This window comes from Lynx canadensis, chromosome D2, assembly GCF_007474595.2.
Source record: "Lynx canadensis isolate LIC74 chromosome D2, mLynCan4.pri.v2, whole genome shotgun sequence".
NCBI lineage: Eukaryota > Metazoa > Chordata > Mammalia > Carnivora > Felidae > Lynx > Lynx canadensis.
The window spans coordinates 77,992,387-78,007,512 of NC_044313.2; the positions used below are offsets into that span (position 1 = coordinate 77,992,387).

Consider the following 15,126-nt stretch of genomic DNA (forward strand, 5'->3'; position numbering starts at 1 on the left):
TTCTTTCGTACACAGAAGTGACACTGGGAGATTCTGGGTGATTCAGGGACACTGAACATTTGAGTCAAGTCAACATGCCACTTCCAAAGGCTCATCAGAGCCTCTAAAAAGTGATTCCTGAAGACCACTTCAAAGACCATTTCAATGACCTTAAGCTCTCAACTAATGCTTTATCATCTAATTTCCTCCTAAACTACAACTGACTCACACTGACGGACTCACCTGGGTCACTCTGGCCTGGGGAGTCTAATATCCATGGCTCCTCTCCTTGTTCCAACTTGAGGATCACTTCTGGTTTAGGAATGGATAACCCTGTGAATAAGAATCATATGACGTGGGACAAACTGGGTGAGTTTCAGGACTCCTCAAGGTGGACGACAGTATAACTCAAAGACTACACAATAAAAAAAATTTAATTTAATCCCTGTTACGGGACACAGGGAAACAAATTCCTTGTGACAACCAAAAGGGATAAACCACCCTTGGCCTCCAAATTCCAAAGCTAAATATTATTGTAGTCTACAAAAACTCTACAGGTTTCTGTAAATACAAAACAGGCACACATACTGGAGGCCTGCCTGCGAAACAAGCACTACCTACCCACTGCGACAAGGTGGCTGTAGTTCTCCAGCATCACGTCCCTGTACAGGGTCCTCTGAGCAGGGTCCAGGCGCTGCCACTCCTCCTCAGTGAAGCCCACAGTCACATCCCCGAATGACAATAATCCCTGCAAAAGCACATTGTGCTTAGTCTAAAGCAGTCAGAATCAGGAAATATGAAAAAAAAAAAAAAAAAAGATGTTCAAAGACAAATTCTTACATGTTTTCCTATTGAAAACTGACCAGATAATGTTACTAATGTCTACTATATATATATATATATATACCTTGTTTTGTGTTAGACTTTGCGAGTAAAAAAGAGATTAGAGTAGAAATACCACTGACAAATCAATTTATTATTTTTTTAATTTTTATTTTTTTCAATATATGAAATTTATTGTCAAAATGGTTTCCATAAAACACCCAGTACTCATCCCAAAAGGTACCCTCCCCAATACCCATCACCCACCCTCTCCTCCCTCCCACCCCCCATCAACCCTCAGTTTGTTCTCAGTTTTTAACAGTCTCTTATGCTTTGGCTCTCTCCCACTCTAACCTCTTTTTTTTTTTCCTTCCCCTCCCCCATGGGTTTCTGTCAAGTTTCTCAGGATCCACGTAAGAGTGAAAACATATGGTATCTGTCTTTCTCTGTATGGCTTATTTCACTTAGCATCACACTCTCCAGTTCCATCCATGTTGCTACAAAGGGCCATATTTCATTCTTTCTCATTGCCCTGTAGTACTCCATTGTGTATATAAACCACAATTTCTTAATTTCTTTATCCATTCATCAGTTGATGGACATTTAGGCTCTTTCCATAATTTGGCTATTGTTGAGAGTGCTGCTATAAACATTGGGGTACAAGTGCCCCTATGCATCAGTACTCCTGTATCCCTTGGGTAAATTCCTAGCACTGCTATTGCTGGGTCATAGGGTAGGTCTATTTTTAATTTTCTGAGGAACCTCCACACTGTTTTCCAGGGTGGCTGCACCAATTTGCATTCCCACCAACAGTGCAAGAGGGTTCCCGTTTCTCCACATCCTCTCCAGCATCTATAGTCTCCTGATTTGTTCATTTTGGCGACTCTGACTGGCGTGAGGTGATACCTGAGTGTGGTTTTGATTTGTATTTCCCTGATGAGGAGCGACGTTGAGCATCTTTCCATGTGCCTGTTGGCCATCCGGATGTCTTCTTTAGAGAAGTATCTATTCATGGTTTCTGCCCATTTCTTCCCTGGGTTATTTGTTTTACGGGTGTGGAGTTTGGTGAGCTCTTTACAGATTTTGGATACTAGCCCTTCGTCCGATATGTCATTTGCAAATATCTTTTCCCATTCCGTTGGTTGCCTTCTAGTTTTGTTGGTTGTTTCCTTTGCTGTGCAGAAGCTTTTTATCTTCATGAGGTCCCAATAGTTCATTTTTGCTTTTAATTCTCTTGCCTTTGGGGATGTGTCGAGTAAGAGATTGCTACGGCTGAGGTCAGAGAGGTCTTTTCCTGCTTTCTCTTCTAGGGTTTTGATGGTTTCCTGTCTCACATTCAGGTCCTTTATCCATTTTGAGTTTATTTTTGTGAATGGTGTGAGAAAGTGGTCTAGTTTCAACCTTCTGCATGTTGCTGTCCAGTTCTCCCAGCACCATTTGTTAAAGAGACTGTCTTTTTTCCATTGGATGTTCTTTCCTGCCTTGTCAAAGATGAGTTGGCCATACGTTTGTGGGTCTAGTTCTGGGGTTTCTATTCTATTCCATTGGTCTATGTGTCTGTTTTTGTGCCAATACCATGCTGTCTCGATGATTACAGCTTTGTAGTAGAGGCTAAAGTCTGGGATTGTGATGCCTCCTGCTTTGGTCTTCTTCTTCAAAATTACTTTGGCTATTCGGGGCCTTTTGTGGTTCCATATGAATTTTAGGATTGCTTGTTCTAGTTTCGAGAAGAATGCTGGTACAATTTTGATTGGGATTGCATTGAATGTGTAGGTAGCTTTGGGTAGTATTGACATTTTGACAATATTTATTCTTCCAATCCATGAGCAGAGAATGTCTTTCCATTTCTTTATATCTTCTTCAATTACCTTCATAAGCTTTCTATAGTTTTCAGCATACAGATCTTTTACATCTTTGGTTAGATTTATTCCTAGGTATTTTATGCTTCTTGGTGCAATTGTGAATGGGATCAGTTTCTTTATTTGTCTTTCTGTGGCTTCATTATTAGTGTATAAGAATGCAACTGATTTCTGTACATTGATTTTGTATCCTGCAACTTTGCTAAATTCATGTATCAGTTCTAGCAGACTTTTGGTGGAGTCTATCGGATTTTCCATGTATAGTATCATGTCATCTGCAAAAAGTGAAAGCTTGACTTCATCTTTGCCAATTTTGATGCCTTTGATTTCCTTTTGTTGTCTGATTGCTGATGCTAGAACTTCCAACACTATGTTAAACAACAGCGGTGAGAGTGGGCATCCCTGTCGTGTTCCTGATCTCAGGGAAAAAGCTCTCAGTTTTTCCCCATTGAGGATGATGTTAGCTGTGGGCTTTTCATAAATGGCTTTTATGATGTTTAAGTATGTTCCTTCTATCCCGACTTTCTCAAGGGTTTTTATTAAGAACGGGTGCTGAATTTTGTCAAAGGCCTTTTCTGCATCGGTTGACAGGATCATATGGTTCTTATCTTTTCTTTTATTAAGGTGATGTATCACGTTGATTGATTTGCGAAATGTTGAACCAGCCCTGCATCCCAGAAATGAATCTCACTTGATCATGGTGAATAATTCTTTTTATATGCTGTTGAATTCAATTTGCTACTATCTTATTGAGAATTTTTGCGTCCATATTCATCAGGGATATTGGCCTGTAGTTCTCTTTTTTTACTGGGTCTCTGTCTGGTTTGGGAATCAAAGTAATATTGGCTTCATAGAATGAGTCTGGAAGTTTTCCTTCCCTGTCTATTTCTTGGAATAGCTTGAGAAGGATAGGTATTATCTCTGCTTTAAATGTCTGGTAGAACTCCCCTGGGAAGCCATCTGGTCCTGGACTCTTTTTTTTTAATTTTTTTTTTCAACGTTTATTTATTTTTGGGACAGAGAGAGACAGAGCATGAACGGGGGAGGGGCAGAGAGAGAGGGAGACACAGAATCGGAAACAGGCTCCAGGCTCTGAGCAGTCAGCACAGAGCCCAACGCGGGGCTCGAACTCACGGACCGCGAGATCGTGACCTGGCTGAAGTCGGACGCTTAACCGACTGCGCCACCCAGGCGCCCCTGGCATATAATTTTTCATAGTATTCCCTGATAATTGTTTGTATCTCTGAGGGATTGGTTGTAATCATTCCATTTTCATTCATGATTTTATCTATTTGGGTCATCTCCCTTTTCTTTTTGAGAAGCCTGGCTAGAGGTTTGTCAATTTTGTTTATTTTTTCAAAAAACCAACTCTTGGTTTCATTGATCTGCTCTACAGTTTTTTTAGATTCTATATTATTTCTGCTCTGATCTTTATTATCTCTCTTCTTCCGCTGGGTTTAGGCTGCCTTTGCTGTTCTGCTTCTATTTCCTTTAGGTGTGCTGTTAGATTTCGTATTTGGGATTTTTCTTGTTTCCTGAGATAGGCCTGGATTGCAATGTATTTTCCTCTCAGGAGTGCCTTCGCTGCATCCCAAAGTGTTTGGATTGTTGTATTTTCATTTTCGTTTGTTTCCATATATTTTTTAATTCCTTCTCTAATTGCCTGGTTGACCCACTCATTCTTTAGTAGGGTGTTCTTTAACCTCCATGCTTCTGGAGGTTTTCCAGACTTTTTCCTGTGGTTGATTTCAAGCTTCATAGCATTGTGGTCTGAAAGTATGCATGGTATAATTTCAATTCTTGTATACTTATGAAGGGCTGTTTTGTGACCCAGTATATGATCTATCTTGGAGAATGTTCCATGTGCACTCGAGAAGAAAGTATATTCTGTTGCTTTGGGATGCAGAGTTCTAAATATATGTCAAGTCCATCTGATCCAATGTATCATTCAGGGCCCTTGTTTCTTTATTGACCGTGTATCTAGATGATCTATCCATTTCTGTAAGTGGAGTGTGAAAGTCCCCTGCAATTACCACATTCTTATCAATAAGGTTGCTTACGTTTATGAGTAATTGTTTTATATATTTGGGGGCTCCTGTATTCGGCGCATAGACATTTATAACTGTTAGCTCTTCCTGATGGACAGACCCTGTAATTATTATATAATGCCCTTCTTCATCTCTTGTTACAGCCTTTAATTTAAAGTCTAGTTTGTCTGATATAAGTATGGCTACTCCAGCTTTCTTTTGGCTTCTAGTAGCATGATAAATAGTTCTCCATCCCCTCACTCTCAATCTAAAGGTGTCCTCAGGTCTAAAATGAGTCTCTTGTAGACAGCAAATAGATGGGTCTTGTTTTTTTTATCCATTCTGATACCCTATGTCTTTTGGTTGACGCATTTAATCCATTTACATTCAGTGTTATTATAGAAAGATACGGGTTTAGAGTCATTGTGATGTCTGTATGTTTTATGCTTGTAGTGATGTCTCTGGTACTTTGTCTCACAGGATCCCCCTTAGGATCTCTTGTAGGGCTGGTTTAGTGGTGACGAATTCCTTCAGTTTTTGTTTGTTTGGGAAGACCTTTCTCTCTCCTTCTATTCTAAATGACAGACTTGCTGGATAAAGGATTCTCGGCTGCATATTTTTTCTGTTCATCACATTGAAGATCTCCTGCCATGCCTTTCTGGCCCTCTTCCGTGGGCCTCTCGTCTGCGCTTGGCTCCGGAGACTCCGTTCTGCTAATCCTCTGGTGGTTTTCTGGGTTATTTAGGCAGGTGTAGGTGGAATCTAAGTGATCAGCAGGACGCGCGGTGAGCCCAGCGTCCTCCTATGTGGCCATCCTGCTAGTCAATATCTCAATTTATTCTTTAATGCAAAAGATCTGAGTGCACACATGTACTTGGAACTGCCCTGGTTCTGACAATTCCAAGTGGATTGATCTCAAGAAGATATTCTCATAAGGAAACCCGCAAAGACATACCTGCCACAGGAATTAAAGAATCCACACCTAAGAAGACATTACGTTTATACATCAGGCTGATCCTTGGCACAAAGAGAGCCTACCACCATCAAACAATAAATAAGTAAGAAGAAACAAAAACAGTAAGAAAATACAGCAAACATTGCAGACTGGGGAGAATCTGATTTCCAAGCTACCACATGATTAAATTCAAATGCCCAATGTTTAATCAAAAAAATCACAAGGCATACAAAGAAAACAGGAAAAAATGTAACCATATAAAACTCTTAAAAAAAAAAAACAACAGAGGTGCTAATAATAAGCTCCTTGACATAGGTCTTGGCAATGGTTTTAGGTTTGACACCAAAAGCAAAAAAACAACACAAGAAGAAATAAATAGGAGTACATCATAACTAAAATGTTTTACACACCAAAGAAAATCATCAACAAAAATAGAAAGGAAACCTACTGAACACAGAAAATATTCCTGAGTCCTGTATCTCATAAGGGACTAATATTCAAAATGTATAAAGAACTCACATAACTCACTTGCAAAAAAAATATGAATACACATTGTTCAGAGAAGACATACAGGCCCATAAAAAAGATGCTCAACATCATTCATCATTAGGGAGAGGCAAATCAAAACCACAATGATATTACCTCCTACCTGTTAGAATGGCTATCAAAACCCCAAGGAGGAACAAGTGTTAACAAGGATGCAGACAAAAGGGAACACTGGGCACTGTGCGTCAGAATGTAAACTGGTGCTATGGAAAACAGTATGGAGGCTCTCCAGACAATTAAAAGTAGAACTACTATATGATCCAGCCATTCCACTTCCCAATATTTACCCACCCCCCCAAAAAAATAAAAACATTAACTCAAAAAGATACATACACCCCATGTTTACAGCAGCATTATTTACAACATCCAAGATATGGACACAACCTAACTGCCCACTGATGGATGAATGCATAAAGAAATTGTGGTATGTATATACAACGGAATATGATTCAGCCATGAAAAAGAATGAAACCTTGCCATTTGCAACAACATGGATGGACTTTATGACATGATGCTAAGTGAAATAAGTCAGAAAGAGAAAGACAAGTACCATGTGATCTCTCTTACATGTGGAATCTTAAGAAAACAAAAACAAAAAACAAGCTCATACAGAGAACAACCTGTGGGGGGAGGGAAATGGGTGAATCCTTTTCTAGTTTAAAAAACTGTCTTCGGGGCACCTGGGTGGCGCAGTCGGTTAAGCGTCCGACTTCAGCCAGGTCACGATCTCGCGGTCTGTGAGTTCGAGCCCCGCGTCAGGCTCTGGGCTGATGGCTCAGAGCCTGGAGCCTGCTTCCGATTCTGTGTCTCCCTCTCTCTCTGCCCCTCCCCCGTTCATGCTCTGTCTCTCTCTGTCCCAAAAATAAATAAACGTTGAAAAAAAAAATTTTTTTTAATTAAAATAAAAAACTGTCTTCAAGAGAACAAGGAAACTACAATATCTTTTATGAACATGGATGTAAAAAGTCCTCAACAAAATATTTCCAAACAGAATTCACCAGCATAGTAAAAGGATTATTACATATCACAAAGCTATAGTAATCAAAACATACGGTACTGGCACGAAAATAGACACAAAAATCAATGGAACAGAATCGAGACCTCAGAAGGAAACCCATACCTCTATGGTCAATTAATCTATGACAAAGGAAGCAAGAATAAAGTTTGTGAAAAAGACAGTCTCTTCAATAAATGGTGCTGGGAAAACTGGACAGCTACATGCAAAAGAATTAAACTGGACCACTTTCTTACACTATACACAAAAAAGAAACTCAAAAGGGATTAAAGACCTAAATGTCAGCCCTGAAATCATAAAACTCCTGGAAGACACCTACACCCAGTAACTTCTTTGACATTGGTCATAGAAACGCTTTTCTAGATATGTCTCATGAGGCAAGGGAAGTAACAGCAAAAATAAACTGTTGCAACTACACCAAAATAAAACGCTTTTGCATAAAGAAAACCATCAACAAAACAAAAAGGCAACCCAGTGAATGGGAGGAAATATCTGAAAATGATATATCCAATAAAGAGGTTAATATCCAAAACATATGAAGAACTTATACACCTGATTAAAGCAGACATACAAGAGCGCCTGGGTGGCTCAGTCAGTTAAGCATCCAACTTTGGCTCAGGTCACGATCTCATGGTTCGTGGGTTCGAGTCCCACATTGAGCTTTGTGCTGACAGCTCGGAGCCTAGAGCCTGCTTCCCATTCTGTGTCTCCCTCTCTCTCTGCCCCTCCCCTACTCCTGCTCTCTCTCAGACACAGGAAAAGATGCTCAACATCACTCATCATCAGAAATGCAAATCAAAACCACAATGATATCACCTCACACCTGTCAGAATGGCTAGTATCAAAAAGAAATAACAAATGTTGGTGAGGATGTGGAGAAAAATGTAAATTTTTGGTGGGAATGGAACTGGTGCAATCACTGTGGAAAACAGTATGGATGCTCCTCAAAAACAGAAAAAGAGAAATACCATATGACCCAGTAGTTCCACTACCGTGCATTTAGCCAAAAGAAAAAAAAAACAAACACTTAATTTGAAAAGACACATACACTCCTATGTTTACTGCAATATTATTTACAATACCCAAGATATGGAAGAACCCTGATAGATGAAGGAATAGAGAAGGAAGGAAGAATGAAGGAAGAATCACTGATAGAGGAAGGAATAGAGAAGATTTAGTGTGTGTATATATATATATATATATATATGTATACATATATGTGTGTATATATATGCATACATATATAAATGTATACACACATATATATGTATACATATATGTGTGTGTATATATGCATACATATATATATACATATATGTATATATATACACACACACATACACACACACACAATGGAATATTACATAGGCATTAAAAAGAATGAGATCTTGGCATCTGTGACAAAATGGATGGACCTAAAAGGTATTATGCTAAGTGAAATAAGTCAGACAGAAAAAGAAAAATACCACATGATTTCACTTCCATGTGGAATCTAAAAACCAAAACAAATGAACAAAGAAACAAAAAAGAGACCCATAAATACTGAGAACAACTGGTAGTTGCTAAGGGAAGGTGTAGGTAGATGGGTGAAACCGAGAAAGAGGAGTAAGAGTTACAACCTTCCAGTTATTAAATAAATCATGGAGATGAAAAGTATAGAACAGCAAATAAAGTGAGTAATATTGTAATAACATATGGCAACAGCTGGTGACTACACTTATTGTGGTAAGCACTAATGTATACAATTGTTGAATCAGTATGTTGTATACCTTATGCTAATATAAAATTGTATGTTAATTATGTTTCCTTTAAAAAATAAAATGAAATAGGGGCACTTGGGTGCCTCAGACAGTTGAGCAACCCACTCTTGATTTTGGCTCAGGTCATGATCACAGGGACATGAAATCGAGCCCTTTGTCACACTCCACACTGGGCATGGAGCCTAAGAGTCTGTCTTTCCCTTCTCCTCTGCCCCATCCCTGCTCACATCCACACTCACTGTCTAAAAAACTAATAAAATTTAATTTAATTTAATTTAATTTTTAAAAAAGGATTATTATACACCATGACCAAGTAGATCCATTCCTGGAATGCAAGGATGGTTCAACATACAAAAATTGATTAATATAATACACCACATCAATACAATGAAGGAAAAAAAACCCACAAGACAATCTCAAGTGATGCAGAAAAGGCATCTGACAAAATTCCACCATCTTTCATGGTATCAGCAGTCAACAAAATAGGAATAGAAAGGAACTACCCCCACTTAACAAAAGCCATAAATGTAAAACACACACACACACACACACACACACACACGAAAAATTATTCTCAGTGGTGAAAAGGCAGAAAGCCATTCCTCTCAGATCAGGAGCAGGGTCAGGATGCTTGCTTTCGCCACTTGTCTTCAACACAGGACTGGATGTTCTAGTCAGAGCATTAGACAAGAAAAAGAAATAAAAAGCATCTAAATTAGAAAGGAAAAAGTAAAACCATCTGTGCAAATGAAATAATATTACATGTAGAAAAATCTAAAGACTCCACAAAAAAAGCGGCTGCATCAACTAAATGAATTCAGCAAAGTAGCAAGATACATCAACACACAAAAATCAGTTGCATTTCTATATACGTACAATGAACGATCTGAAAAGGAAATTACAAAACCAATTCCACTTACCAAAGCATCAAACAAAATCTTAGGAATTACTGTGACCAAAGATGTAAAAGATCTGCACAATAAAAACCACAAAATAGTGCTGAAGGCATTAAAGAAGGCATTAATAAATGGAAACACATCCCATGTTCATGGATTAGAAACTTACTGTTTAAATGTCAATACTACTCAAAGTGATGTACAGTTTCAATCAAATCCTTAGCAAAATCCCAATGACGTTTTTTGCAGAAATTAAAAAAACCCATCCTAAAATTCAAAGAAACCAGACTATCCACAACAATCCTGAAAAACAACAAAACTGGAAGACTTACACTTCCTGATTTCAAAACTTAGTACAAAGCCACAGCAATCAAAACAGGATGGTACCAGCATAAAAAGGGACAAATAAGACCAATGGAATAGAAAAAAGAGTCCAGAAATAAACACTCACACATCTTGTCAAATGATTTTTGACAAGGCTGTCAAGACCACTCAATGCGAAAATGACACTTTTATCAAATGGCACTAGAAAAACTGGATAGCCACATGTAAAAGAATAAAGTTGGACCCTTAACCTAACACCATAGACAAAAATCAACTCACATCAAGTACCTAAATTTAAGTTCTAAAACAATAAAACTTGGAAGAAAACATAGTACAAAAGATACACAACACCGGATTTGGCAATGACTTCCTGGATATGACATCAAAGGCATGGGTAACAAAGAAGAAACGGACACACTTGTCATGAAAATTGTAATGTTCACATCAAAAGATACTATCCACAGAGTTAAAAGTTAATCGACAGAACAGGAGAAAATATTTATAATTCATATATCTGATAAGAGATTAATATCCAGAATATAAGAGAACTCCTAAAATTCAGCAACAACAACAAAAAAACCAAACAACCTAATTCAAAAATGGGCAATGGACTTGAACAGATATTTCTCCAATGAGGATATACAAATGGCCAATAAATGCAAGAAAATATACTAAACATCATGAATCATTAAGGAAATACAAGACAAAGGTACAGTAAGATCCCACCTCACACCCATTAAGATTGCTACTACCAAAAAAAGAAAAAGCAACTGTTGGCAAGGATGGAGAGGAAATGGAACTCCCATCCTCTGCTGCTGACTGCTTAGAGTGTAAAGCGGTACAACCATTGTAAAAACAGGATGGAGCTTCCTCAAAATTAAAACTAGAGTTACCTTACGGCCCAGCAATTTTCCTTCGAGGTATGTACCCAAGAGTAGGTCTCAACCACATGTCTCAACCACTCGTGTTCACGGCAGCATCATTATTCACAATAGTGGAAACATGGAAGCAACTCAAGTGTCCATGGACAGGTGAATGGACAAGCATAATGTGCATATACGTACAATGGGATATTACTCAGCCTTAAAAATGGAAAAAACCCTGTAATACGCTACAACATGGATGAATCTTGAGGACGTAATGCTAAGCGAAATAAGCCAGTCACAAAAGGACAAAGACTACAGGATTTCACTAATACGAGGTACTCAGAGTAGTCAAAATTATAGAAACAGGAAGTTGTAACAGTGGTTTCCAGCACCTAGAGGTAGGGGAGATTGGGGAGTTATTGTTTAATAGGTATAGAATTTCAGTTTTACAAGATGAAAAGAGTATGGGGATGGATGGTAGTGACAGGCACACAACAACATGAATGTATTTAATACCACTTAAGTGTACACTTAAAAGTGTTTAAGATGGTACATTTTATGTTATTTGTATTTTGCCACAATTAAAAAAGAAAAAAAGTAATAATATACTGACATGTACTAAACAGGGACACACCCTGGAAACATGCTAAGTGAAAGAAGCCAGACACAAATGGCCATATGCTGAATGACTCCACTTGTAATAAATATTCACAACAGATCAACCCGTAGAGACACAACACAAATTGTCGGTTGCCAGGGGTTGGGGTGAATAGAAGAACAGGGAGAAACTTATTAATGAGTAAAGGGCTTTATTTAGAATGATGGGAATATTTTGAAACTCAATAAAGGTAGTGGTTTCATAACACTGTGTACTAAATGTACTGATTTGACTTGGTTGCTTTAAAATCATTTTGTTTTGGGGGCACCTGGGTGGCTCAGTCAGTTAAGCCTCCTACTTGATTTCAGCTCACGTCATGATCATACCATGGTTGTGAGATCGAGCCCCACATCATCAGGCTCTACACTAGGTGTGGAGTCTGCTTAAGATTCTCTCCCTCCCTCCTTCCTTACCCCTCCCGGCATGCATGCTCCTGCTCTTTCTCTCTCTCTCTCTCTCTCTCAAAAAAAAAATAATAATAATTTTGCGATATGAATTTCACCTCAATATATTGGAGTTTTTTTAATATGTAAGAAGAAGGTGTGGACAATAAAATTGCAATGAAAGATGAAGGAGTTAAAACCACGTATCACTAACTACAACAAAAAGGAAACATTAAATTCCCAATATAAAAGACATAGCATTTCATATTGGGCTAAAAATGTCTAGTCACATGTTCTTTACTAAAAAATATATTCACAAAGAACATGTAAAATCTCACTAAGGTGCATTACCCCCATGCCGCAAAACCTCCAGGATATCAGAGGATGGAACGACTGACTGGTGAGTGAGAATGGATAATATCTCCTTTTACAATCAAGTGTTTTCAGTTATCTGCTTTCAACTAAGTTGAAAGAGAAACTAATCAGAGTTGCATTAAGAAAACAATTCCAACGGGGCGCCTGGGTGGCTCAGTCGGTTGAGCGTCCGACTTCGGCTCAGGTCATGATCTCACAGCTCATGGGTTCAAGCCCCGCGTCGGGCTCTGTGCTGATGGCTCGGAGCCCGGAGCCTGCTTCGGATTCTGTGTCTCCCTCTCTCTCTGCCCCTGACCCACTCGCATTCTGTCTCTGTCTCTCTCAAAATAAATAAACGTTAAAAAAAAAAAAAATTAAAAAAAAAAGAAAACAATTCCACTTACAACAGCATCTAAAAGAATAAAATACTTAAGAATAAATTTAAGCAAGAGGTTGTAAGATTTGCACACTGAAAACTACAAAATATTGCTGAAAGAAATTAAAGAACCTAGGCAAATGGAAAAACACCTCACATTCACGGATTATAAAACATCCCCAAAGTGATACACAGATTCAATGCAATCCTTATCAAATTCTCAACAGCTTTAGGGTTTTTGTTTTGTGTGTTGCGTGTTTTGTTTTGTTTCTTTGTTTGTTTTGTAGAAATAGAAAGGCTAGTCTAAAATTCACGTGGACTTGCAAGGGACCTGGCTGCAGAACACAGTTTGGCGGTTTCACAATACGTGAAACATAGAATGCGCCATCAGTTTCCCTCCCAGGAAAGTGAAACAGGTCTTCAGCAAAAGCTTGTACGTGAATGCTCACAGCAGCACTATTCTCAACAGCCAAACATGGAATCACTCCAAACGCCCATCAATTGATGGACACACAAAAGGTGGTGTATACACACAAGGGAATACCACTCAGTCACAAAAGGAGATGAAGTAATGATAACATGCTGCAACACGGGTGGGTCTTGAAAACATGAAAGGAAGTGAAAGAAGTCACACATGGAAGACTACACATTGTATGATTCCATTTATATCAGACATCCAGAACAGACAAATCCACGAACAGGAAGTAGATTAGTGGTTGCTAGGGGCTGGGGAGACTGGGGAGGAATTGTTCATTAAGTCACGGCACTGCTTATTAAAAGTATGAGGTTTCTTTCTGGTGTGATGAAACTATTCTGAAAGGAGATGGCAGTTATGGTTGTACAACATTGTAAATGTATTAAGTGCAACTCAATTCTGCACTTTAAAAAGGTTTAAGGGTGAATTACACATCATGTGTATTTTACCACAACTGAGAGCGTGGAATCCCTCACCAGACTCTGCAAAAATTTAGATTCTGCCCAGTCCCCAGGGCAGTCACAAAGCCTACCTCCTCCTCCTGACCATCCTAGATCACCATGGTCTGTCCAAATTCGCTCCTTCTTTGAACAACCATGAGTCCTAATGCTGGCACAATTCATGTGCAACTCAAATTTTCCTCTGAATTGGACGAGAATTATTCACTTTATTCCTACCACTTTTTTAGTAATTGCAGGATTGTCACTGGAAGAGACACAATGTCACCAAATGAAGGTTATCAAAAAACTTTTTTATGTTCCAGTTTCAAAACTCAGTAAGATCTCAAGATGTGCATTTATCTACAGGGCATCTTTGCCCTACTGTATCAGAGGTCAACAAACAGCAAACCTTTTCCATAAATGGCCACTTAGTATTTTAGGCTTGCCGAGCTATACCATCTCTGTCACAATCACTCAACTCTACCCCTGTAATATGAAAGCAATCACAGCCACAAATAAATGAGTGCAGCTATGTCCCAATAAAACTTCAGAGACACTTAAATCTGAATTTCATATCACAAAAAAAAATCACTCTGGATTTGTTTCTGTTTAATCTGTGGGCGACAGAGAAAGAGGCAGCAGGCTGTATTTGGCCCATGTACTGTAACTTGTGGACTTGTGCTCTATATCTTCCCTGATGTTAACATTTTTATTTGTACTATTTCATATGAAGGTACAGACATTTTATAATAAACCTCACACAAATTGTATGAACCTCACATAATCACTGTTAGGCAAAACTGTGAGTAAATGAACAACTCACCTGGGATGTGATCATCTTCTGCTGGCCCTGGAAGAGTAGGGATAGCCAGGAGGGCACAGCTGAGAAGGAAAGACGGATCATGAGAGATGCCACCAGCCTACAAAATTCCACGTAGCTGCTGGCAAAGCAACTCTGAAGGGGAGATGCTTTGAGAAGGGACAGAAAGGATGAGAGGAAGGGAGGGAGCAGCCCAGGAACAATTCCGGAGGGCTGGGACTCACTCGTTTTTAAATGTAAAAACATTTGTTTTCGGGGTGCCTGGAGGCTCAGTAGGTAGGGCCAGCGACTCTTGATCTCAGGTTGTAGATTTGAGCCCCATGTTGGGTAGAGACGTACTAAAGATAAAATACTTAAATTTTGATGGGGCACCTGGGTGGCTCAGTCGGTTAAGCATCCAGCTCTTGATTTTTGGCTCAGGTCATGGATCTCACAGTCCATGAGTTCGAGCCCCACTTCAGGCTCTGCGTTGACAGTGCAGAGCCTGCTTGGGATTCTCTCTCTCTTCCTCTCTGCCCCTCCCCATGTTGTGCACGCATGCTTTCTCTCAAAAAATTTTTTTTCAAAAAAA

General features: G+C 39.0%; 1 protein-coding gene across 5 annotated transcripts in view; it reads right to left on the reverse strand.

Annotated features, from left to right (window-relative positions):
* The window catches only part of LOC115527635 (zinc finger protein 37A-like), a 123,873-nt gene that overhangs the window by 17,390 nt on the left and 91,357 nt on the right, over positions 1 to 15,126 (reverse strand). For 3 of the 5 annotated variants that reach the window (XM_032595233.1, XM_032595232.1, XM_032595231.2), the window contains exons 2-3: positions 601 to 727; positions 223 to 312 (exon numbers count right to left, since the gene is read on the reverse strand). In XM_032595233.1, coding sequence (XP_032451124.1) covers positions 223 to 312; positions 601 to 727 — 217 coding nt within the window. Of the gene's footprint in view, positions 1 to 222; positions 313 to 600; positions 728 to 14,558; positions 14,618 to 15,126 lie in introns of all 5 variants that reach the window. The other 2 variants (XM_036064313.1, XM_036064314.1) reach the window with 1 other exon arrangement.